At 47.2% G+C, this 25,960-nt stretch overlaps 1 protein-coding gene across 1 annotated transcript in view; it reads left to right on the top strand.

Annotated features, from left to right (window-relative positions):
• Nucleotides 1-5,850: 5,850 nt before the first annotated feature.
• The window catches only part of LOC125622081 (somatomedin-B and thrombospondin type-1 domain-containing protein), a 31,450-nt gene continuing 11,340 nt past the window's right edge, over nucleotides 5,851-25,960 (top strand). Inside the window, exons 1-2 of the mRNA XM_048819657.2 lie at nucleotides 5,851-6,099; nucleotides 25,160-25,354. Coding sequence (XP_048675614.1) covers nucleotides 5,871-6,099; nucleotides 25,160-25,354 — 424 coding nt within the window. The 5' untranslated portion in view covers nucleotides 5,851-5,870. The remainder of the gene's footprint in view (nucleotides 6,100-25,159; nucleotides 25,355-25,960) is intronic.

Raw genomic sequence — 25,960 nt, 5'->3', positions numbered from 1 at the left:
GCTCTCTCCTTTGTTCTGGGAATGTTAGAGCAGCCCCTGGAAGGGAGGGGAGGGAGAACCCTGTGTGTATCTGGCTCATGCAAGGAATGGCATTGCGCACAGCTCCTTCCAGCAGCTGCCAGAGGGAGGGTTATCACAATGCTGGGTGGCGGAGGGACTGTAAGGAGTATAGGATGCTGAGGGTGGGGTGCGGGCTGGGATTGGGACCCTTCAAAGATTTCCGGCCACTGACCAAAAAAAGCCGTGATCTGCTTTACTCTTTAAACCCAGAACAGTTGAGCAGAGTAACCCTTCTGAAAATGATCAAAAGCTCTTAGACTCATGGCTCTAAAGGAGCCCAGCCCTGACATATGGAGTAGAGCTAACAGACCATGATCACAGTGCTTGCTTTCTCATTTCCCCGGAGCTGGATGCTTTTCCCCATCTGACTAGCAGAGGAAAGGAGCTGGGAGGAGAAACCATTCAGTAAATTACAGAGACGGACAAGTGCCACATACACAAAGACCCAGCTGTCCCTTTGGCCTTGGCAAGGAGCCAGCTCTTCCCTATTCTGCCAGGTCAGTGAAGCACACACAGAATTGACTGTGTGAAAGGGAATGTTAGCGAAGTATGGTGTGGAGCTATGTAGTCTCTTTTTTGATTGCTGTTATCCTCCCACCCCCGCTGCACTTTCCCTTTGGCTAGGGCAGACGGGGAGCAGGAGCAAACATCATTACATAGCCACAGTCTTACATTGGTGCCCATGAGCTAAGCAGCAGCACAATCCAAGCCTTGCGTCTGAAAAATTAATCAAGCATTATTTCCAGCATCACAGGAGACCACTGGAGCCTCACTTAGTGCCAGGGGACATCAGCACATGTGGCATCAGCAGAAACAGAGGAATGTGTCTCCATGGACAATGAGATGAAAAGGAAAGAGTTCAAAGATCTTTACTAAGCTCAAACTCAGGAACCAAACTTTGGGGGGTTCAGAATCTATAACAGAATGTTGCAAAGCCCCCCATGTTTATAACAGGCAGAACCAAAGCCCCAGACTCCTCCTTCTTCACCTCTTCTGCCCCAAGAGTCTTCAAAATCCTCACCTGGATCCAAATGTGAATTGAGCTTTACTGCTCTTGTTTGCATTTTCTGATAGACATTTTTAAAGGCACACTGTGAACTTGAATATTTCTAGCACAGCACCCTTTAATAGTAACCCCCTCCCCCGCAATGTTTGCTCTCCTAGGCTCTTAGTTGAAATGAAATCAGAAATGGTGAAATATTACTAGACCTCTTTGGCATCATGATTATTATTATTTGTAATGCAGTAGCTCCTACAAGCTCCAGTCATGGTCCAGGATTCCATTGTGCTAGGTGCTGTACAAATGTAGAACAAAAAGATGGTCCCTGCCCAAAAGATCTCATGATCTAAATGTAAGACAGAAGAAAGAGATGGGTACAGGCAGAACAGATTGGGGGAACCAAGGAAACAATATTGACCAGCATCATGGGCAGCACTCTCTGCACACCAGTTGCCTAACCATTGTCAAGTTTTTTTGTAGGCATCGTTGCAAAGGAGAGTTTTACGAAGGGATTTGATGACCCTCCTTGCTTGTAGCACAGTGGCTCCAGTTCCACAAGCGGATGCATCCACCTGTAAAGCCACTGATGCTGGGCCAGGGAGAGCAATTAACAGTCCCAAGCGTATCCAGAAGTGAAAGTGAGAAGAAGGGTTCCTTTGTCCCCACCACTTCTAAGGAATGTTTCGTCTGCCAGCATCCTTCTGCCCACGAGTTTAACAAAGGCGGACTGAGAGTGAAAGCATCTGGGAACTGGGTCACTGGCAGCTCCACTGCAGTGCAACTTGCTTAATTAAGGCAGAAAAAATGAACCAGAGGGGAAGGAAATCCCAAGAGGCTGGCAGGAAAGGCAGCTGTGTGCTGAAGGAGCAGATAAAGCCGTTTGCTTGGTCCCAGCGAACAGCCCATTGATGTTCCCCTTAGCTTGGCAAGCACAGCAGCCAGAGCCAAGAACACCCCTGTAAACTCTTCCTGCCTCTGAACTGCTCCCACTTGGCAAAGTGAGCTAGTCATGCTGCCTTGTGATAAAGTGGAAAGGGCAGAGAGCTGGCATGTTCTTGGAATGGGCCTGCTAGGCTTTGCCATGAAATAAAGTGAAGCATTAGGGACAGCTGACTCCAAATAGAGGAATTGTTTCTTTTATGGAGGGAGAATGGATCACATCAACTTCCACATGCCCCTGTCTCTGACCCCCTTCTGCTTCTCACACACCCTCGTTCCACCCCCCAACCCTCACACACACATTCTCTCTCATTTTCTGTTCTCTGCTGTTGTCTATTGGCTCCAGCCCTTTGAGTGCAATCAACACTAAAACCAACTGGACTCTCTCCATGGACCTAAAGGGACTTGGATCAGGCCTGCTATTCCATTTTCCTGCAGAAAAACATCTGTAACTTTATCTTGTTGGCATCAGAGGAGAAGACAAGCGAAAGGGAGAAGCCAAGCTGTGGGTCAAGTTCTCAGTGTCACAGGTGGTAGGAGCTAGCTCTAGAGGTCACACTGTTTGACTTGACCCTCAGCCACACTCAAGATCAGCTTTGGGTCCCATCTCATGGCCCTGCAGTGAGCTGTGTACATTTTGCCCAGGTTGGACAAGGAGCTTTTCCACTCGGGAGACCCAGGCGCGCTGAGGTGCTGCACACCTATGCATTCTGCTGTACAATAAGTTTGCCTGGGCTAAGTCACATGATGTTCTCAAATATGGCCAGTAGGCCCACTTCTAGTGCCTGCAAATTAGGGAGCCTGTTGCCTTGCTGATGGGGTTTCAGCAAGGTTTAGCCAAGGGAAAACATGGCCTGTCTCAATGTGGCCCTTTTCCAACTTCAGAGCAAAACTATTTCAAATGAGAGGTTCACACAAGGCTACTCTCCACCTCGTTCAGAATAAGGGAGAATTAACTCTTGTCCTTTAAAGCTAGTGCTGGGCCCAATCAGCAAAGTTCAGTTTGGGAGCTGGAGGTTAACTATCCCAAAGTTTTTTGGGAGGCTATATTGGGCGAGAAGTCTACCACAAAGTCTGGATCCTGATCTGAATTTCCTCCAAGTCTGAGGTTTTGGTTTGGGTCCCATAGCTGTATAAAACTAAATTTTTGCTCTGTTGTCTGTGGAACAAGCTTCTGCTAATCCAGCGGGCTGAGCTTTGCTTTTGGTGCTGCTTGTCGAAACAGTCAGTGGAGCCTGTCTTACTTATGGCTTTTGTTAGCTGAACAATGACAATGCCAGGACAGAGTGTTCTTGAGACCGATGGTTGAACAGGAGGAGAGCTTTAGTAGCAGTGCAATGTGAATGTATCCCCTGTGCCCCAGTGTGATGGGGACTAGGAGCACTGAAGAGATAGCAGCATTAGTGCCTGAGACAGAGGAAATCCCTTAGAATTATTCTCCATTGATGCCACTCTGCATAATATGCACAAGACCACTGAGGACCTCTGGCTTTATGTTGATTGATTAGGTAAGGCTTACAGATGAGTAAATGGAGGTATGGAGTGATTAAATGACTTACCCATGGTCACATAGTGAGTCAGTGACAAAGGGAGGAATTAGATCTTGAGTCCTAAATTCCTGGTCTCTTTCTGTGAGCATTAGACCACGCTGCCTCTTATTTTCCCAGCTCCTTGGCTTCCCCGCATTCCTTTGTCACAGCCACACATGGTCAGACATGGAAGATAGTGTTTCTTTTATTTTTTATTCTTTCAGAAGGCCTGCTCCTGGGAGGGGCTAGGCCCCCTGAATTGCCAAGCACTCAGAACCTCACAGTCTGCTCTGTAATAATATTTTCCATGTCTCCAGTGCAGCCTCTCTTAAGTAGCAACTTTATTCCTCTGACCACCATTAGAACTCTAGTCTAATCCCTTGTAACTAGTCAGTGGGTGGGTTTTGCAAACCCCTGCTCAGCACACAGCAAGTAATAACATCTGTTGTGATCAATATTTAAAGCCAGTTCCTTTGCTAAAAAGCTACAGTAAAACCACCTGATCCCCAGTGAATAGTGCACAGGGATTGCTCTAATGTCTTTAAGCCTCCAGCACTTGAAAGCTAGCAAAACATTCATAGTAAAGTTGCTGCAGTGAGGCAGGGTAGACAGCTGGGTCATGTTTATTACAGGCTGCTGTAGTGAGAATGGTGCAGCCTCAGGTTATAGTGGCATCCTGGATTTGCTGGAGTTATATCTGAAAAAATTAGTGTCTTCTAAATGTTTTTTTGGTAGTATTCTTTGTGTCCCTTTTTTGGGGCTTGAGCTGACTAACAGCTGGCAGCCAATGTATACATGTCATACCCTTTAAGTTTCAAAAAGCCACTGTGAGGTTAAAGTCAATACAAAGTGTATTAACATCAAGGACAAATATAAGTATGTTATAGCAAAGAATTAGCCTAATAAAAATACTGTTGTGGTCTATAGCAATGGACTGTGGCAGGGACTGTCTTTTGGTTCTGTGTTTGGCCAGCTCCCTGGTCCATGACTAGGGCTCCCAGGTGCTATGCCATACAGATAACAAATAATAATATGATGTAACATCACCATTGCTAGCTGAAGATCTCTGGAGTGTTACAATAGATTAGAATACTGGCAGGGTTTATTATCTGGCTGTATCGCCATAGCGTGTAGGGTCCCCCCCAACCAAAACCTGGGCCTCACTGCACTGGACATTGCCCACACAAAGGCAGTCTCTGTCCTAGTGCAGTGACTCCCATTGGCCTAAGGCAGGGATCGGCAAACTACGGCCCCGGGAACATCCAGTCCTCCAGACATTTTAATCTAGCCCTTGAGCTCCCACCAGGGAGCAGAGTCTGGGGCTTGCCCTGCACTGGTGCTCCAGCCAGGGAGTGGTATGGGAACTGCAGCCAATGGGAACTTCAGGGGCAGCACCTGCGGACAGGGCAACGTACAGACACGCCTGTCCGTGCCTCTGTGTAGGAGCTGGAGGAGGGACATGCCGCTGCTTCTGGGAGCTGCTTGAGGTAAGCACTTCCCAGAGTCTGCACCTGACACCCTCCCATGCCCCAACCCCCTGCCCCAGCCTGATCCCCCTCCCACCCTCGGTCCCAGCCCAGAGCAACCTCCTGCACCCCAACCCCTCATCCCCAGCCCCAGCCCTGAGCCCACACCCTCAACCAGAGCCCTCACCCTAGCCCCCAATTTTGTGAACATTCATGTTCCACCATACAATTTCCATATCTAGATGTGGATCTCTGGCCAAAAAGTTTGCCCACCTCTGGCCAAAGGAAACCCGGTGCTACCTGACCCTCATTAGGGGTGTGGGGCTCTTCAGAGGCACTTTCAGCGCTACTCTTTGGTGTCAAGGGCTGAGGAGAGCAGGACAGCCGGACCGGGGGAGGGAAGGTGAATGAAATGAGCCCCACGGCCCCGCCCTGCCGAGCGTTGACGGGGACTCTGTGGATGAAACTCAGCCACAAGTGTGAGCCGGAGCCTGGGCACGTGTGTCCAAGAGGCGCCAGCGCCGAGCACCGGGGGCTCGCTGGGGGCGGAGCAGGAGGGTCCCGGCCGGTGTGTCAGAACTACCGGCAGCAGGGCAGGCGCCTTGTTCCTTTACATCGCGGGAGCTGGGCTGGGGGTAAGGGAGCCCCGGGATTCGCCCCCACCCTAAAGCGCAGCCTGTTGCGGGGACGAAGAGTTGAGCAGCCGCTGGCATCACCGGCTCCGCAGCACCTGGGCGCCGCGCCCCTGCGGCGGCGGCGGCCGCCGGGCTCCCCAGGCGGTGCCTGCCCGGCCCGGCCCGGCCCGCCCCGCCTGGGGCTGGGCGCGGCTGCGGCCGGCTTTGCCTTTGCTGCCCTCGCCCAGAGCCGGGCGCGGCGATGGCTCGGGGCCCCGGCTGGCTGGCGGCGGCGGCCGCGCTGCTGTTGCTCCTTCTGGCGCCCAGCTCGGAGGCCGGCTGCGCCGAGCTGGGGCGCTGCTGCCGGGGCAGGGACCTGGCTTGTGTCAGCAGCGGCTGGAGACCGGACCGATCCCACGGCGCCTGCTACTGCGACCAGGCGTGTCCCCGCACCATGGACTGCTGCCACGACTACCCGCAGGCCTGCCCAGGTGGGTGAGCGCCCGCTGCGGCGTGCGGCCAGAGGGGCTGGGCCGGGCGGCTGCCTGCGGGGCTGGCCCGGGAAGGAGCCGAGCACCCCCAGGTGCCGCGGGGAGGGGCTGAGCACTCAGCACCCATAAGTCACTTCGAAGGTGCCGCCCTGGCACCCATAGGTGCCATGGGCAGGTGCCACCTACTCGTCGGTCCCAAGGTGAGGCAGTGAGCACGCACGTGTCTCCTGGAAGCCTCCCCCCAGTGCCTGTGGGGGGCCAGGAAGAGGTGCCAGGCCGCCTCAGGCTCAATATCAGAGTTTGGCTCAATATTTGGTGTTTTGCCCTAGATTTTACTGACTAGGGTTTGTGCTGCTGGGCAGCTCCTGGTCTGATCTGAGAAATCAGTAACAGCCTGGGCAATGCCTCTTCTGGGATAAACTCCTTGTCGTCTCCCTTAGCACCCCCACCCCCTTTTCTGGTGTTTAGAAATAACCAAGGGAGTTTAAGGGGCACCATCAACTGGAAAGAAATCTAGTCCATTTAAAAAAAAAAATGGCCCAAGAGCAGTTTCAGATCCCACACCTGGCCCGAGGTCCCTTTCCATTTCAGTATCGTGTGTGACCCTAATGTGCGTCTGTTTTCAAAAGCACCCCCTCTCCCCCGTTACTGTGTGTAACCTCCCACCCCAACAACAGAGGGAACTGGCTGTGCAGGAGAAACCCGGAAACAGGCTATCACAAATGCACACCGTACACAGACTGGTTTTCTTGTCATCTCCAGTTATAGGAACCCAGGGCATTACTTGTAACGAGAGTAGGTAAACCGTTTTGAGGCAGCAGTTTGATGAGAAGTTTATGGTTTGCATGTAAGATTAGGGTTTACTAACCTTCAGGATGTCATGGGGCTACTTAGGCGAGGTTTATTATTTTAATGATGGGTGTATCACCTTAGTATTTGAGCACCTCTACAAGTATTAATTACGCTTCAGAAACCTCTGTGGAATAAGGAAGTAACAGCTCCATTTTGCAGAGAGGGAAACTGAGGCCGAAGCTTAAATGACTTGCCCAAGGTCACATAGGAAGTCTGTAACAGAAATGGGGAAAGAACGCAGATCTCTCGAGTCCCAGTCCTGTGCTTAAATCACAAGACCAGCTTTCCTCTCATTAATGAATTGCTAACTCTAGGACAAGAGCCTGTGCTGTTGTCAATCGCTACAGCTCCCCAGAAGTCAGAATGCTCTCAAACTCTGTAAGTGTCTGGTCTGGGTTCGGGCTGGGATTTGAGCTGGCTGGACCCTGAGCCCCAGGCCATGAGCAGCTGTGTTTACATATTGATGTGCAGTTCAGAACAGCAGGGGGGTGGAACAAGCAGTAAAATGCTTTAGAGCAAAGTGCAAATCTTTAATCAGGGAGGTAACTTTTTCCAGAGACGGGTGTAATCACCTGCCTGTTTCCCACAAGCATTTTCCTCAGAGTCAGATGCACACACAGATGGTATTCTGAAGAGGCCTAGTCATGAGCTCCATATTCTTCCTCCCTTTGGCTCTGCCCTAACAAAGTTTTTGCCTCACGCAAACATTTCCGTGATCTTCTGGGAGCACTACTTTATGAGGGAAAGTTCCCTGTGGGAAATGACTTCATTTAATCGCTTTAAATTGAATTTAGTGTTGGTGAAAGGGGCTGGGTTGGCAGTTCTGGAGACTGAAAACTCCTATATACCCAACATGCACAGCATAGATTACAGCAGTGCAAACGACACCTTCATTGTCTCAGCCCTGACCTGGAGTGGTTAACTCCAGGGATGAGAGAAGAGCTCAGTCACTTTTCCGACTTGGTTCCTCTGGGCTGAGGCTGCCAATGAGGGGGTCCGTCCTGTTGGTGCTAGACATCAGGGTGGCTTTTAGTGATGTGGACACTGGCCCACTGGAATCGAACTGTTTCACATGTGGGGAGTGTTTGAAGTACAGACACATCATGATTCCCAGGGACCATGCCCCAGAGCAGGGGTTCTCACAATTTCTCACAAAGTTCTCACCAACTCTTGCTGGTGGCCGCACTGACACTTCTCCCTAAAATTATTTATTTTTCCTAAAGTGAATAAAGTAAGATGCACATATATACATCCAAATCATTGTAATTTATTTATGTAAGATTTTTTTTTTGCAGACTCAATAATAAAAATAATGCACAGTTATCTCTATTCTTTACTGGACCTAACAGAATAGAAATACAAATAAGGTGCCTTGCACGTTCTTGTCTTTTTTATTATTGTTTCTTTTGTTTTTTTTGGTAAAAGTGATTGAACAACAATTTTGAAGTAAATTTAAAAATGCTTTGACATAATAGAAGTCCAAATAATAATGAAAAAACATATCTGCAAATAGGTCAAAATTTTTTATTTCAGAAAGACAAACATATCAATCCAATCTAGTAATACTGATAATAATAACAACAAACATAATACTATTATATTGTGTGTGACAGTAATAGTTCTGGGTTTTACCACATCATTGTGTGGATCAAATTACTTTCAAAAACGCAGAAGCTCTTTGAGAGGAAAGTCTGCAGGATGTTGGGTCTCCTGTGAAATTAGAAGAGGAGCTTCGAGGTTAGCATCAGTGAGGCAGTTTTGGTACTTGTTTTTCAGGAAATGAAGTGCACGGAATACCCTTTCACACAACACAGTAGTAGAAAACAGGGACAAGCAAGGCAACTTTAGCTAGGGGCTTGTAGGTGTCCTACAAAGTACACCTTATTCCAGAACTCCTGTATTGTAACACCAGGCTTACTGAAGTATATTTTCATTCTTGAATCATTGCACATTTTCAGCATGAGGAACTTGAGATTCCTTAAATCCAAAGAGTCAAAGGAAGCTAATCTGTCTTGAAAGGCAGTTTGTTTGTAGCCTAAAAAGATGAACCAGAGTTGTTAAATGGGTCAGTCACAAAGGTGTACTGATGGAAAAAGTTTCCCTCCCTGAAATGATTTTCAAGATCCTCTGAGAGGATACTCAGGTATTCGGTTACAGCTAAGCCGACTTTTTGCTCCACATTCTCATCCTGACAGCTGAGAAATTGACTAAGCTTGTTTTTTAAAAAACAAACAAAACCCCTGAAAAGTCCCATTCCTCTTGTAGGTGCTGGACGATGTCAATGATTGTCATTCTAAATGTATTAATTACCTCAGTGCTATCAAATATTGTTCGCTGAGGTTTCCGAGGCTCCCGGTTCAAGGAAGCAAGCTTTGGTAAAAATTCTTTCAAAAAGAGCAGGCAACCATGTTGTTGTTTTCTGGGACAGTTCTGGTAAAACTTTATTCAAAACCTCAACGAGCTCTTCCTAGAGCTCAAACAGCCTCTATACACGGTCATTAAAACTAAGCCAGTGAACTGGGTTGTAATTCAGCAGCACCTGTAGGGTCTCTCAGCCCATTTCACACAGAGTTGTGAATCTCCCTTTATGACGCTGCTGGTGTTGACAGCATTGATGTTTTTTTCACTATGGATTCAACCTCCTCCATACTTTTCCTTGAAGCCTTGTGGGCAAGTACTACTTGATGGGCAAAATGGTGAACCAAAAAAGTTTGAGTGCACCTTTCTTGGAAGCCATTCAGTACCCCTACTCGTGCACTTTGCATAGCTGCTGCCTCATCAGCTGTCAAACCGCAGAGATTGTCAAAGCTAACATGGCACTCCTGCATTCTCGCCTGAACACATTTAAAAATGTGTTTGCCAGTAGGCCTATCTCTGAGGCTCACCTGAGCTAAAACACCTTCAGAAAGACCATGGCGATCACAGTCCAGATAGCAAACGCATATGATTACCTTGGGATTCCTCATGACATCAGGGCTCTCATCCAAGCACAGACTGTAGAAAGGGCTTGCTGCGACTTTTCCAGCTATTTCTTTTTGTAGAAAATTCGTCAGATCTCTTGTGCTGCTCTGTAACGTGGCATTGCTCAGTCAGTGGTATCTCTCTGAAAAGCTTATTTTCTGGTTCTACGACCGGAACAATTTTCTTCAGGAGTTCTCCATCGCTGAATGGTTTCCTTGCTTTCCCCCAAAGTAGTACAACTTTAAAAGTAGCTTTATTCAAAAATCTTTGAGCTGCCACTGTTGTCTTTTGAACTCTGCTTTTGCATCATGTAACAGCTTGCGCCTCTGAAACTCGTTGTGGTAATTCTGTTCAAGTACTCCTGCATGAGTGGTATAGTGATGTTGCAGCGCATAAATTTTTTACTTGATGAATCTCTCTTACAAACGTGCTTGGAAATGTGTTTCTGAAGCAATCTGATTCCAAGAAACTGCGATTTCCCGCTGGTCTTGAAATGTTTGTTTTTCTTCCTTCCATGTTCTGCTTTTCTTAGCAGGAGGTGACTGCTGTGGGACCATCTCTGTATCGCATTCAGGGGCACTATCTGGCACTGATTTCTTTTTTGAAAAACTTTCTGATATCCATTTGTTGTCTCTAACTCTTTTGCCTTCTGCCCCAAACAAATTTCAGCCTACTCAACACCACACCTTGATCTTGTCCACGATGAGGTTGAACAATGGCTGCTTATGGTGCTACAGTAGTGGGAGTTGTAAACACCGTGTGAATATATTTTCTGTGATTTGAAAGGAAACCTAATCTATGTAATACAACTCTGCCTGCACTGTAGTAATATTTAGAAGGGAATGAGTCTGCATTATGATTTATGGCATTTACAAGGCAACTTTAAAACTTTACATCTCAGTGATTGTTTGGGTGCTCTGGTGCATAGGAATATTTTGACTTCTGTATTTGGGGGAGCAGGGCGGTGTGGATTTAACCAGGACCAAACAGGGATAAGAGGCAAGGAATGGGGCAGGTCTGGGGTGTGAGGCTGCGGAAGGGAGCTTGGGACAATGTGGGGGGAGGCAGTAGGGCCCATAGGTGATGGGGTGGTGGGTGGGGAGCCCGGGAGGCAGTGGGAAATAGTAGTAATCGGGGGCAGTCCTTAATTTGTAATGAAAGGTGTTGGGGTCAAGCGGGGTGGCTGCTGGCGGGTGCCCAGCTCTGAAGGCAGGTGGCATTGGGCTGCTAACTGAGCTGTGAAAAGTGATATTTGTATCTTTTTTTTTTTTTTTTAAGATCTCACTTCAGAGCAAGTCCTGGCAAATTGAAACCTGGATGGAGGGGTGGGGCATGAGGCTCTAGATGAGGGGTGCCACCACCACGTGGTCAGGACTGATGGTGCCCTGGGCCACCTGCAGCATTCCAGCACCTGCAGCAGGCGCAGACCCCAACCGTGCCCGCTGCCGCATGGCCAGGGCTTGGCCCCCAGGGCCGGCGCTTGGGGTCTGCGCCTGCTGCCGCATGACTGGGGCCAGAGGTTGGTGTCTGGGGCTGGCACCTACCGGAGCCTGCTGCCCTGCAGCTGGGGCCAAGGGTTGGTTTCCAGGGCCAGCACCCTCTGGAGTTCACAGCTGGCACCGGAGATCTGCACCTGGAGCTGGCATCCAGGATCGGCGTCCATGGCCAGCAGCCAGGGTGGGCGGTCAGAGCACACAACCCAGGGTCGGCAGCTACTGCTGGGGTGGGGATTTGCGCTTGGGGTCGGCACCTGCTGCCGCTCGGCTGGGGGCAGGGGGCAGCATTGGTGCCCAGGGCTGGCACTCACCAGAGTTCAGGGTGGGCATTCAGGCAGTGGGGAGCTGGAGCCGGTTCGCTAGAACTGGTTGTTAAATTTAGAAGCCCTTTTAGAACCGGTTGTTCCGCGAGGGACAACCGGTTCTAAAAGGGCTTCTAAATTTAACTGGCCAAAAGTGGCACCTTAGGCGCCGACTCCATGGGTGCTCCAGCCCTGGAGCACCCAAGGGAAAAATTTGGTGGGTGCAGAGCACCCACCGGCAGCTTCCCACCCCCGGCCCCAGCTCACCTCTGCCTCTGCCTCTGCCTCCGCCTCCTCCGCTGAATGCTCCACCCCGCTCTGCTTCTCCGCCTCCACTCCGCCCGGCTTCCTGCGAATTATCTGTTTGCGCGGGAAGCTGGGGCGGGCTCAGAAGCAGGCGTCGGCTTCCCACTCAGGCCCAGGGAGGCGGAGGTGAGCTGGGGCGGGGGGGCGCGAGGAGGGCCGCCCGTGCCGCAGCAGGTAACCCTTGCAGGGGGGGTGCGCAGGGGAACTTCTCCCCGCCCCAGCTCACCTCCGCCACCCTCGGCCTGAGCAGGAAGCCGAGGCCTGCTTCTCAGCCCTCCCCGGCTTCCTGCCGAACAGCTGATTTGCGGGAAGTTGGGGGGGTGGGGAGGGGCGCGGAGAAGAAGAGCGGGGCGGTGCATTCAGGGGAGGAGGTGGAGGCGGAGCGGAGGTGAGCTGGGGCTGGGCGCGGGAGCTGCCGGTGGGTGCTCCAGCTCCGGAGCACCCAGAGAGTCGGCGCTTAAGGCGCCACTTTTGATGTGATCAGTGAGGGGAGTGGCTGCTCCCCCCGAGCTATGCTCCCCCGCCCTTAGGAGCCAGATGGACCTGCCGGATGCTTCCTGGGAGCTGCCCCAGGTAAGCACCACTGGGACTCCCCACCTTGCCCCCCGGCAGGTGCCTCTGGCTCTTAAGGGTGGGGTGGGCACCCACTACGGTGGCCCATGAGACCCTCCTGCCCGGTTCTGGGGGCAGTCAGGGGACAGGGGAGGGGGATGGGTGGGGCAAGGGCCCGGGGGGGGGTCAAGGAACACGGGGGGGTTGGATGGGGCAGGAGTCCCAGGGGGCGGGGGTGGGCAACGACCCCCTCGTGGGGTGAGGAGGGAAGCTGTTGTTAAGATTTTGGCAGCTTATCACTGCATTCAGGGCCAGCGCCCTGGGTTAGCTGCCAGGGTTAGTGGGTCAGAGCGCGTGGCCAGGGGTTGGTGCGCTGTGCGGTCAGAGCTAGGGATTGGAGCCTGCCACCACGCAGCCAGGGGTTGGAGCCTGAAGCCCTATGGCCGAAGGCTGGGGCCGCATGGCCAGAGTTGGGGGTCAGCACTGGAAATCCCTTGGCCTGAACCCTGTGTTGGCACCTAAAGCTCCAGGGCTGGAGCCCTGGTCCGCAGCCAAGTTCCCGAAGTCCCTGCTGCCCAACGACCGCAGGGCTGAACCCCAACCCCCCCGTTAGAGAGCGCCCCTTGCTCCTTCAGCGTTGTGTCTCCAGAGAGGCGGTGCAGGGCAGCGCATCCAGGAGCAACAGGGAGGAAGGCGAGGGACTGATGCTTCCCCCCCGCTCACTGCCCAGGGGGGTGCCACGGCCACAGGGAAACCTCCTAGTGGCTGCATTTGAGAAACGGTGCCGTAGGGTATCACTGGCACTGTTAACTGCTGTAGTTGTGTCATGGACATGCAGGGTCGGAAGGGACCTCAGGAGGTCATCTAGTCCAACCCCCTGCTCAAAGCAGGACCAATCCCCAATTTTTGCCCCAGATCCCTACATGGCCCCCTCAAGGATTGAACTCTCAACCCTTGGTTTAGCAGGCCAATGCTCAAACCACTGAGCTATCCCTCCCCCGGGTCTTGGAAAAGTTCTGCTATCACTTACCCGGCAAATGCAGACGGGGTGGGTATTTTTCTTTTCTTGCCTGCTAGAAGAAGCTGCTCTAGTCTAGAGAGTCACAAAGTGTGCTTGGAAGATCACCTCTTCTGTACCATTCGATGTGTGAGGGGAGGGGAGAGGAGGCTCCACCACCCACATGAGCAATGTTGGTTTGGACACAACACAGGGCTGCTAGGTTTTAGGAACTGCCCCTCAGAGGTATCTTTCTCCAGCACCTGCGCTGACCACAGCAGTCAAATATTATTTTCGAGTAGTGCTGAGAGGCCCCAGTGCCGTTGTACTAGCCATTTCAGACATGTAACACAGTGCCAGTCCCTGTCCTTAGGAGCTTGCACTCTAGGTAAAGGAGCAATTTCTGAGAGTGAGGGGAAGACCACAAAATATACAGCTCATCTGTCAGTGCTGCTGCAGGATGGAAATCATCTGACAAGCCGGCTGGCTGGAACAGTGAATAAACCTCTAAGAACACATCTAGAGATAACCGCCTAAAGGGATCAAGCTCTTGTTGACTGCTATAGTGCTATAGGTGTGCGTGGCAAATAAGGCTATCCATGTCCGACAGTTTATGTTGTAGATTAAATCAAAACCACAATAAATACAATGGGGGTGGGATGCTGTTCAAAGAGACCATTGTTTTTTTTGTGTGTGTGTGCGTTAGCATAGGTTTTCTGAGCCTGGGTCTACACTACAGAATTACTTTGGTAGAACTATGTCACTCAGGCTGTGGATAATCCACCCTCCTAAGCAACGTAGTTATACCGACCTAAGCACTGGTGTGGACAGCACTGTGTCAGCAGGAGAGCTGCTTCCACCAGCATAGCGACCGCCTCTCGTGGAGGTAGATTAACTAAGCTGATGGGAGAAGCTCTCTCCATGGGTTTAGAGCATCTTCATTAAAGTGCCATAGCAGTGCAGCTGCACAATTGCAGGATTTTAAGGGTAGACCTGCTGCTGATTTCCTTGGTTAAAGGGACTGCGGGGGGGGGGGGGGGGAACAAAACAAAAAAACCCCTCACTCCCCCTCCCTTTTAAGAAAAAAAAATAACTCTTGCTTTTCTTAGCTTAGATATATCAAGTCATGTCTTCCCTGAAGGCCTCCTTGGAAGACTAGTAACTGAAGTGGAAGATTTCTCAGCCCTCAGTTGAAGAGGCTGGGGGTAGAATTATTAACCAGGAGAACTTTCTTCCCAATTGTATGCCAGGTATTGGAGTTACCAAAAACATAATTAGAGAAGGTGGATGACTTATTATTATTTTTTTTAATTGGACCTATTTCTGTTGGTGAAAGAGGCCAGCTTTCAAGCTGCTCAGAGCTCTTCTTCAGGTCTGGGAAAGTTGACATGTTGAGTCACCCTAAATGGAAGGTGGAATGGCTTGTTTAGCATAAGAAGTTAGCATGTAAGAGACCATTCAAACTGAAGTGGGCAGTTAACACCTCTGCAGTCATAGGATAACACAGAGGGTTAGTGGGTTAGAGATTGCTATAATGAGTCATAAATCTGACTGCTGAGCTTGAATTAATATACAAACTAGATACCATTAACTTGGGTTTGAATAGAGACTGTGCGGATTTGTTCTTGTGCTTTTTCAGGGAGTTTCTTGAGCAAATACTGTATTTATTTTGGTAACCCTCAGTGGGATCAGAGGGGTAATGGCTTGTAGAAAGTGGTGTCCTCATACCTTCTTGTCAACTGTTTAAATGGGCCATCTTGATTATCACTACAAAAGTTTTTTTTTCTCCTGCTGATAATAGCTCATCTTATTTAATTAGCCTCTTACTCCACCTTTTCGTGTTCTCTCTCTCTCTCTCTCTCTCTCTCTCTCTCTCTCTGTGTGTGAGTGGGTTGGTGTGTATATATATGTGTATATAAAATCTTCTTACTATATGTTCCATTCTATGCATCCGATGAAGTGAGCTGTAGCTCACGAAAGCTTATGCTCAAATAAATTTGTTAGTCTCTAAGGTGCCACAAGTCGTCCTGTTCTTTTTGCAGATACAGACTAACACGGCTGCTACTCTGAAACCTGTCATAAATCCAGTGTCTTTATTAAGACCATGATTTTTAGTGTCTAACAAAGTCATGAATTTATGCTCCCAGGCTTGTCTTTTGAAGGTGCTGCACAGATTTCCTTTGAGGACAAGGACTGAGAGGTCACATATGGAGTGATCATTTTGTGAAAAGTGCTCACCAACTGATGTCATGGTATTTCTGTGTCTCATCATTTTTCTCTGTGAGTTCATTTGAGAGCGTAGTGATTCTGACTTCGCCCACACAGGTGGTGTTAGGGCATTTAGTGTACTGGGTAAGGTGTTGTGACAGGCATGTGTAGGACTGACGGATCTTGAAAGGCATGTTGTGGGTGGTGTTGATCATCGTCTCAGTGGAGATATGACTGTAGGTTGTGCATCTGTTGTTCTGGCAAGGGCTGGTGAACGTTGAGAAGCTTGCTTATGATGATCTTGCAAGGTTGGGGGGTTGTTTGAAGGTCACAAGAAGGAGTTTGGGAAGGATTTCTTTCAGGATGTGGTTCCCATCCAAAAAACCCATAATTGACTGTCAATCCTGTTTCTTCTCAGTAAGGTTTCACTCCCAGTGATGGTTAGATTGAGCAGCAATCAGGAATAGCTGATTTTATGTATTTATGAAAAAAAAATCCTGATAATTTGTCTGTGCAATACTTGATGTATGTAACCATGTGATTGCTTTACTATTACCCCTGTACAACCTTCCTCCTTGTCTCCTAATGTTTGTCAAAGTCACTGTTGTGTCTTGTTTTGGATTAGGTTGTGAACTCTTTTTGGGGTTGGGGCACTGTGCTTTCTGAAGTGATTTTATAGCACCTAACATAATGAGCCCTTGAACATGATTGGAGCCTTCAGATATTACTGAAATCCAAATAATAACAACACTATACTTGTTATATAATGCTCCTTCTAGTTTCCCAGTTTTCTGTGGAGTCTTCCAAGAAAACAAGGAATGATAAATGGCCAAATTTCTCGTGTATAAAACTAGCAGGAAAAAAAAAATCTTTTCATGCATTGTAAATAAACCAAAAAGGCAAGTACAATTTTCCCCCTTTGTAGGTCACTTTTGCAAAAGCTGCCAAAATTTTCAGCAAACTATCTGTTATGGATACTGCCTATTGTTTATTTATACATCACAATAGTATTTTGAAACAGTACCATCTAGTGGCATATTGTAGATATAACCATGTACTAGCCACTGAATTATGTCAAAAAATACATGGTCACTTTCTGTATACTAATATCTTCTTTGCTCAAAGTTATTTCTTATGGTTCATTTTTACTGGATGCAAGGAACTCAAATATATTTGATATTGAATCATATCTGTAGACTGTTTCTAATAGATTATTTTTCATCACTACAGATTTACTTTATCCAAGTAATATTAAAATGAAATATTTCAAGTGTGGTACTAATATCTGAAGCCAAACGTGGCTGAAAGAACAGGTGATTTCAAAGAGGATTCATTAGAGGATTAATGTTGGCCATTGTATAAGCCAATAAACATTTAGGATTTATTGCTGCATCTTCGGAACAGCATCTCATTTATTTAGCTCATTAATGCTAATTACTGATATTGACGTATGGTTACAAAAATGAAAGGTTCAGATTTGTTTATATTATGGATGGTGCCACAGTGGTGTGTGTGTGTGGTGATTTTTAAATACTGAAGACAATACTAGCCGCAGTTTCAAACAAAGTTAATTCAGTAACTAGAGATTATCTGTGTTTTACTGGAGAAGAAGCGGAGGCATTGTGACTAGTTTGCGGCTATGTGGCAAATGCCCAGTGTTGCAAGGTGTTGAACACCCTGAACTCTTCATTGATTTGAATAGGAGATGAGATAGTTGGCACCTCTCAAGATTGGGCTCCAACGTCAAGGCGGAGCTGGGATTAGAACTCAGGAGTTCTTCACATTTGAGCCTAGCGTGAAGGGTCTGAGTCTGCCATCCTTATTCATTTGAAGTCGTACTTTATGCCCCAAGTGGTCATGGTGATTTCAGTGGGGGCTACTCCTGGACTGGTGAGCATGCATGCTACAGACTCTGGCCCTAAACTAGTAGACTGCATAGATGCACAGTGAGTGGGACCAAAGCTGAATGGGAACATCGGGACACAGGAATGATTATCACCAGCAGAGAGAAGCAAGTGGTCTGAGGAGTCCAGTGGAAAGCCGGGATCTGTCAATAGAACACATGCTGTTGTAGCATGCTATGGCTTTCTATGCAGTTTCTATATAGATGTTTGTAGAAAGCTGTCTCGGAACCTGAGGAAGGTGGATGGAGAGTGAAGAGGTTGATTTTAGGATTATAACGTATGAACCTAAACTTTCTAAAATAGGAAAACAAGATGAAACTGAAATAGAGCAAACTCTCAGATAATATGCGCAATGAATGTCCCAGTTACTATTCTCAGTCCAGCAAGGAAGACTTGAAGTTGGAGGGAGTGTTAATTATAGACAGGATGTGAGGTAGCATGCCTGCACATCCCAGACAGAGAGGAATTACTGCACAGAAGGGCTGGCAACAGAAAGCTGCTAGGGAAGCCGTCCAGAGGCCTGCCTGGAGAAGCAGAGATGCCGGAATGACCAAGGCTGAAATACTGGATTCCTTTCCTGCTGATTCAGCTGCAGAATAGTCTGGTGTCTGTCAGTCAAATACACTGGGATGAAATAGGAGGACTGCAAGGATATTTTGGGGGTTTGTTCATGAAACATTGTATAATACACTGATTTGCGACTGCAGGGTCTGAGTTTACATCAGGATCATCTTGGAGGGTATTAGTGCAACAAACCGATGCTCAATCTAGCACTGATGTTGCTACTTTCCTATGTAATGGCTCAGTCCTGCAAGATGCGGCATGCCCATTGTCTTCAATGGGACATGAAGGCTCTTAGTCCCTTGCAGAACCTCCAGAAGCAGATACTGATCATGTCTCTTTGAGATTGGGAGTTTAAACCTTGAAACATAATTTTGACAGGTTAGAGTCCTGTCCAGGAAGATGGGGGCCAGGGTGGAGCTGATGAGGGATTCCTGTAATGATGTTCTGTCTGCTCTGGTCTAATGATCTACAGTGGTTCCTTCTGTGAGGAATAAAATCATCATAACCCATTGCAAAGGAGCCCCAAGAACAAGTGGCACTAAGTTGCAACCTCAGCAAAGAGGTCAAGCTTGAAAGGGAAGTGGTGACTGAAAATGGGGTGGGGATGAGGAATCTGTTGATTTCAAACTACGGAGGTGCTGAAAAAATTAGCATCAGGCAAGCAAAAAAAAAAAAGGTGTGGGGGAGTGGTCTAGTGAGCAAAGCAGGGGAACTGGACTTGAGACGTATTCTTGACTCGTGAACTTGGCGGGGTGGGAAGAGGCAGAGGGGGTGGGGCATTGGGAGAAGGGGTGGAGTGGGACAGGGCCTGGGGCAGAGCGGGGGTCGAGCACCGGGAAAATGAGAAATTCAGTTCCTGTGGTCAGTGTCATTAGCCCCATTTTTACAGATGGGGAAACTGAGGCACAGACCAGGGAGATGGCTCGGGGTCACACGACTGGCTCGGGGCAGAGCCGGGAATAGAACTCGGGACTCCTGAGTCCCAATACAGAGCTGTGTCCCATAGTGTCCTGCCTCTGAGGATCTCAAATTACTCTACAAATGTTGATGAATTTTCACCTCCCAGGAGCTCTTACCTTGTACTCCCTCATGTGTCTGACTGTATCTGCCTGTTGTCTCTTATCTTAGATGGTAAGCTCTTTGGGACAGGCACCATCTTTCTACAGCAAGCTCTCATCCCTGATTGGGGTCTGTAGGTGCTATTACAGTACAAGTAAATTATTAGGATAATACTTATTATCCTATCTCAGTGAGGAAACTGAAGCACAGATATATGCAATGACTTGCCCAAGGTCACATGGGAAACTTGTGGCAGAGCCAGCCAGGGATAGGAAACCAGTTCTCCCAAACCTGATCCTATGCTCTAATCACGCAACAAAATAATCTCTGATACACTGATGGACCTTTTTTTTTTTTTTTTTTTTTTTTAAATGTTCCCCCTGCTGCTTAGTCCCGTGACTATTTCAGCTTGTGGTTCCCAGGTAGCCTATGGCAGTGGTTCTCAACCAGGAGTCCGGGGCCCCCTGGGGGGCCGCAAGCATGTTTCAGGGGGTCCATCAAGCAGGGCCAGCATTAGACTCGCTGCAGCCCAGGACAGAAAGTCGAAGCCCCACTGCATGGAGCTGAAGGCCGGGGCCCTGAGTCCTGCCACCCAGGGTGGAAGCCAAAGCCTGAGCAAAGTAGCTTTGTGCGGGCCCCTGTGGCATGGGGCCACAGGCAGTTGCCCTGCTTTGTTCCCCCTAATGCCAGCCCTGGCTTTTATATGCAGAAAAAAATGGTTTTCTGTGGCACAGGTGGGCCATGAACTTCTTATAGCATCTTCAGGGGGGCCTCGGAAAGAAAAAGGTTGAGACCCCCTGGCTTATGGGCCAGTTTAAGAACCACGCACTTTCAGTCCTGATGGGACCAATGCCCCAGGGTTCTGTTCCAGTCCAAAGGTTGCTTGGTTCCTGAATGAAACTGGATGAGAGGCCCTAGGGAAGATGGAAGCCTTGGTGGTTCTGCCTCAATATTTCCCAAATTAGCAGTAACAGAGGCGGCGAAAGCATAAACATGCACTGAATAAACCCAGAAATGTTGCTATTTCTAAATATTATTGTAATGGTTGTGTTACTAGAACAAGGCCCAATGACCCCATTCCAGGGACAGACTTCACAGCCTTCTCTACCATGTTTGCTTTGGTGACTGAAAAGGGTAAGGAGGGGTCCTTACCCAGAATAGTATTTTAGATTTCAAATAAATTTAGCTTGTGTGTTGTGTGTGTGGTCTTTTGTTTTGTGTGTGTGTGTGTGCGCGCACGCAGGCCCCCGGCCATAAAAAAATAGACCTAACCAAAAACACATCTCTGGGGAGAAGTGAGTGGATAATTCTGCTGGTGACGTATTTTTAAGCAGGGTGTGATTTACTCAAATTTAACTAATCATTGAATCAAAAGGATTTGGCACATTTTTTCTGCATGCTTTTGGACTCTGGACTGATTGCAAATAGTTTTCTGTGAATGTTTTAAACTTACTATTTGAGCCATGTGGGTTAATTGTCACTGGCTAGGTAAGTCATGTGGTATTGTTCCACACTCCTTGTTGATCCTGCAAGTGAATATTCTTGTGTGCTGCTTTTAAGTTCATTTCCTGTGATGCAGTGAAATCTGCTCTTTGCTAAAATTCATGCCAGTGAGACTCGACTCCAGGAATTTTCATGGGAAGAGAACATGAAAAGGGGCCTGAGCTTTGCATAAGTGGTGGTACGGATGTAGTTCAAATGTGGATTCAGTGTGTTGCGAACCTATTGAACCAAGGTGGCAAAGAATGTGAAGAGAAGAAACGTTTCAATGGCACCTTGTACCAATGCTAGGTGTCTGGGTAACAAGCAAGCAAAACTGGTAATTCTATTGATGGGACAAATGTGAGCAGCTGGCTTTACTGAAACCTGATTGGATAGTTCACCTGATTGGAATGTTAAAATTGTTGGTTATAATCTGTTCAGGAAGGATGGAGTGGGTAAACAAAGGGTGTGTGGGTGTGATGGCACACTATATTAAAGACACGGTTGCCTGTTTTAGAGTTATTGATGACTCAGAAATGCAGGATCTTGAATCCATATAGATCGAAGTGCTAATTCATAAAGCCCAGGATGGGGTTTGAGGGTGGGGAGGAGGAAATCTGTTACAGACCATTGAATCAAACCAGAGAACAGGGTAAGTTACTGCTTAAATCCCGTGTGTAATGTATTGAAAGAACTGTGTTGTAATGGGGGCCTTCAGGACATGTCTTGCAAACTGGAGGTCTCATGCAGCCAGTAGTAAAATATCATTAGAGTTTCCAAAAATTATAGATGATGATTTTCTAACACAAAAGATATTGCAGTCAACATGTGGTAACTGCATTTTGGACCTCATTGTGATGGATAAAGATGAATTAATCACTGGACTGTAAGTTGGTGGTTGCCTCGGGATCATGTGACTTGATGACATTAAAAATGGGTAGAGGAAAGTCCCAACCGGTAATATATAAACTTGATGCTTCTCAAAAAGGCTAATTTTCCAAAGCCAAGAAACTTTGAGTGAAATTGATTGGGAGGAAGAATGTAGACGGTAAAATATGAATGAAAATTGGAGTTATTTAAAAAGTTTACTAGACGGTCAAAGCTGCCGTTTCACAATCAGTTGGGTTGGGGGAAGAAATATATAGCATATGGGGGGAAAAGGGAGAAATAAATAGCAATCAATAAAAGAAGTTATGAAGTGCAGAAAATTGATAAGGGAAGCTAAATACATCAGGGAAAACTCCATGGCTGACAGGCCTAAAGACAAGAAGGAATTTTTAAAGTATATGGGAACAAAAGAAATCCTAGCAATGGTATATAGGCTCATTATTAGATGGAGATGGTCAAATTGTTAATAATGATGCAGAAAAGGCAGGTATTTGGAAAGAAGCAGGTTCTTATATCCTATGACAATGATGAAGTAGTTTCTGGTGCATTAGTAACTGGGGATGATGTTAGACAACATCTACTTGGGATAAACACTTAAAATCAGCAGGCCCAGATAAATTGTACCCAATAGTTCTAAAACAAAGGAGTTGGCTGAGGAGATCTCTGGCCCATTGGAGTTAATTTTTAATAAATCTTGCACTACTGGGGAAATTCCAGGAGACTAGAAGAGCGCTAATTTTGTGCCAATATTTAAAAAAGGCAAGTGAGTAACTACAGGCTGGTTAGCCTGACGTCAGCCCTGTGCAAAACAATGAAAAAGCAGATGTGGGCTTCACTGGATAAAGAATTAAAGGTTAGGGATATAATTAATGCCAGTCAATATGGTATTATGGAAAATAGATCTTGTCAAACAAATCTGATTTCATTTGTTGATGAAATTACAAGTTTGGCTGATAAAGGTAACCATGTAGATGTAATATAGTTGGACTTATGTCAGGGATTTGACTTAGAGCTGGTCTAGGTGGAGAGCAATGCACATTTATGGTGGCATGATTTCTATGTTCTACAAGGACCAATTAATGTGCAATATGTTGGAGCACTTAAGAAATTTAAAAAAAGAAAAGGAGGACTTGCGGCACCTTAGAGACTAACACATTTATTTGAGCATTAGTCTCTAAGGTGCCACAAGTCCTCCTTTTCTTTTTGTGGATACAGACTAATACAGCTGCTACTCTGAAACCTTTAGAAATTTAGTGTACGTTGCTGTGCTGCGTGGACCAGCCCTTAATACTAAGTGACATTCTGATTTAAAACTAGAATATCAATAAAGCACCTGTTAAATGGATTAAGTGGTTGCTAACTGACATCTCAAAAAGTTATTGCCAGCGAGGAATCATCATCTAATGGGGAGTGTTTCTAGTGCGTTCTGCAGGGATCTGTACTAGGCTTGGCACCATGCAACATTTTCATCAATCATCTGGAACGAAATATAAAATCACTGCTGCTAAAATTTGTGGATGACCGATTGTTGGAGTGGTCAATAATGAAGAAGACAGGGCAGCCATTCAGACAGAATACCATTTAGTACCGCCAAATGCAAAGTTAAGGAGTACTTGTGGCACCTTAGAGACTAACCAATTTATTTGAGGATTAGCTTTCGTGAGCTACAGCTCACTTCATCGGATGAAGTGAGCTGTAGCTCACGAAAGCTCATGCTCAAATAAATTGGTTAGTCTCTAAGGTGCCACAAGTACTCCTTTTCTTTTTGTGAATACAGACTAACACGGCTGTTACTCTGAAATGCAAAGTTGTATATCTAGGAACAAAGATTGTAGGTCATACCTACAGAATGGGGATTGGATGTGGGAAAGCAGAGACTCTGAAAAGGATTTAGAGGTCGTAGTGGAAAAGCAACTTAACATGAGCTTCCAGTCTGATGCTGTGGCAAAAAGCACCAATGCGATCCTTGTATGTATAACCTGGAGAGTAGTGAGTGGAGGTACAGAGGTGATTTTACCTCTATATATGGTCTTGGTCAGACTGGTGCTGGAATACAGCATGCAGTTCTGGTGTCCACATTTTAAAAAGGTTGTTGAAAAATTTGGAGTGGGCACAGAGAAGAGCCACAAGAATTATTCAGGGACTGGAGGAAAATACCTTGTGGCGAGAGTCCCGGAGATCAATCTGTTTTAGATCACCAAAAAGAAGGTTGAGAGGTGACTTGATTACAAAGTACCTTCCTGGGGAGAAAATACTAGATACTGAAGGGCTCTTTAATTTAGCAGAGAAAGGCATAACAGGAACCAATGGCTGGAAGTCGAAACCAGATAAAGCCAAATTAGATGTTAGGCACAATTTTTTTTAACAATGAGGGTGGTTAACAATTGGAACGAATTACCCAGGGAAGTGTTGGATTCTTATCTCTTGATGTTTTCAAATGAAGCCTGGATGACTTTTCTGGAAGAGATGCTTTATTCAAACACAAATAAGTGGGCTCAGTGCAAGGGCTAATGGATTACATTTAATGGTCTGTTTTCAGAGTAGCAGCCGTGTTAGTCTGTATTCGCAAAAAGAAAAGGAGTACTTGTGCCACCTTAGAGACTAACAAATTTATTTGAGCATAAGCTTTCGTGATCTACAGCTCACTTCATCGGATGCATTCAGTCTTTAATGGTCTGTGATCTAGAGAAGGTTGGACTAGCTATCTAGTGGTCCCTTCTGGCTTTAAACTCTCAAAATCTATTTAGAAAATCAAAAATTAGTGGAAAATGTATTTGTGCTATTTACCCCATGGTACTCCACATCGCAAATACACATGGTTCGTGCCTTCACACATCCAGAGAGAGTGTATCTTGGGGTTGAGCACACACCCTGCGGGCATGGTATTTGGATAAGAAAGTGGTTTGTTGGTGGGAGAAGGGAAATAAGCCGTTTAAAACATTGCTACGTAGTGGGAGAGATTCTCCTGCTGTTTATGGAGAGACCTATGATGTCTGAATAAAGGATCTGTGGGCTTGTCTACATTAGGGATGTTTGCATGGCTGTAGTTACACCATTGCAACTCTCTCCTCCCACCCTCCCCAGCCAGCGTAGATGTGCTGCACCAGAGTATAAAAAGGGTCTTACACTGGTGTGACTTACTCTGGTTTCAAACTGGACTAAGTGCAGGCACTGTTTTACAGCAGTGCTTCTTTGCTGCAGTGTGGCCACATGGGTGCAAAACCCCCAACACAGATCAGCCTGAGGTTGTTGAAACTTCCTCCAGGGTCAAGCTATCAGTGTATGGGGCCTTCCACTGAAACCATTGGGAAGTGCTCTGTGTGACCAAATATGGCAGGCAGTCTGGGTTGGCTGCAAACTCCGCATCCCGCAGCTTTAGTCGGGGGAAGGTTGCTTTACTGAGCTGAGCCAGAGATCCCAATCCATCTCTGAAGGTGTCACGCACACGATTTCTGCAGTCTACATTGTTGTTTCTCACCCTACTCCCAGAGGTCTCCTGTGCTGTATCTGAGTGGAGCGACTGGAGTGGATGTGCAGAGCCTTGCCAAGCAACATACCGAGTTCGGAGGAGACACGTCGTGCAGGAGCCTAGAAATGGAGGTGAGGCGTGTCCTCCTCTGGAGGAGAAGGCTGGCTGTGTGGAGTACTGGAACCAGGAAGGAGCTGAGTGCAAACAGTCCCTTAGTAAGTACATTGAAAACGCAACCTCTTGGGAACATGGCTGAGTCCTGGGCTGAAGAGAGCTTGGTTGAATCCAGGGGCCTGGCCACTAAACCTTCTTTATAGGGTTTGTTGGGCTGGAATTATTTGCAGATAAAGCCTTTGGGCCCAATTCTGCTCTGTTACACCAATGTAAATTTGGAGTTGCCCCAGCGAAGTCAGCGGAGTTACGCTGGATTTACACCAGCGTTACTGAGAACTGAATTTAACCTTTTATATGGGGTTCATGGGCATCCTTTCTGGGAAATTTATTTTAAATAGTACATGTTGTTTAGTGGAATCTGGTATGTTTCAAAAGTAACACACCAGGGGTCTGATTCTGAGCTCATGTAGGATTGTAAAACTGGAGTAATTCCTGTGAAGTTGATGAGGAAAATTCTTGTAAGTAGGAGGGAAAATTTGGCCTGAGGAGATGCTGAGCAGTATTTTTATAAATCAGCTGCAACAGGAAGGAATGGCACCCAGTAGAGACAAGGTATCACCTTTCCCCATCCAGTTTCTCTTGCGTGCCAGTTTCTGATGTAAATCTGGAGTAAAGGCTGATTTGATCTCGAATACATTGACTTTCCA

The sequence above is a fragment of the Caretta caretta genome, chromosome 13 (assembly GCF_965140235.1).
Source record: "Caretta caretta isolate rCarCar2 chromosome 13, rCarCar1.hap1, whole genome shotgun sequence".
Taxonomy (NCBI): Eukaryota; Metazoa; Chordata; order Testudines; family Cheloniidae; genus Caretta; species Caretta caretta.
Note: the sequence above shows the minus strand (reverse complement) of the source record. Positions and strands in the feature narration are given on the sequence as shown.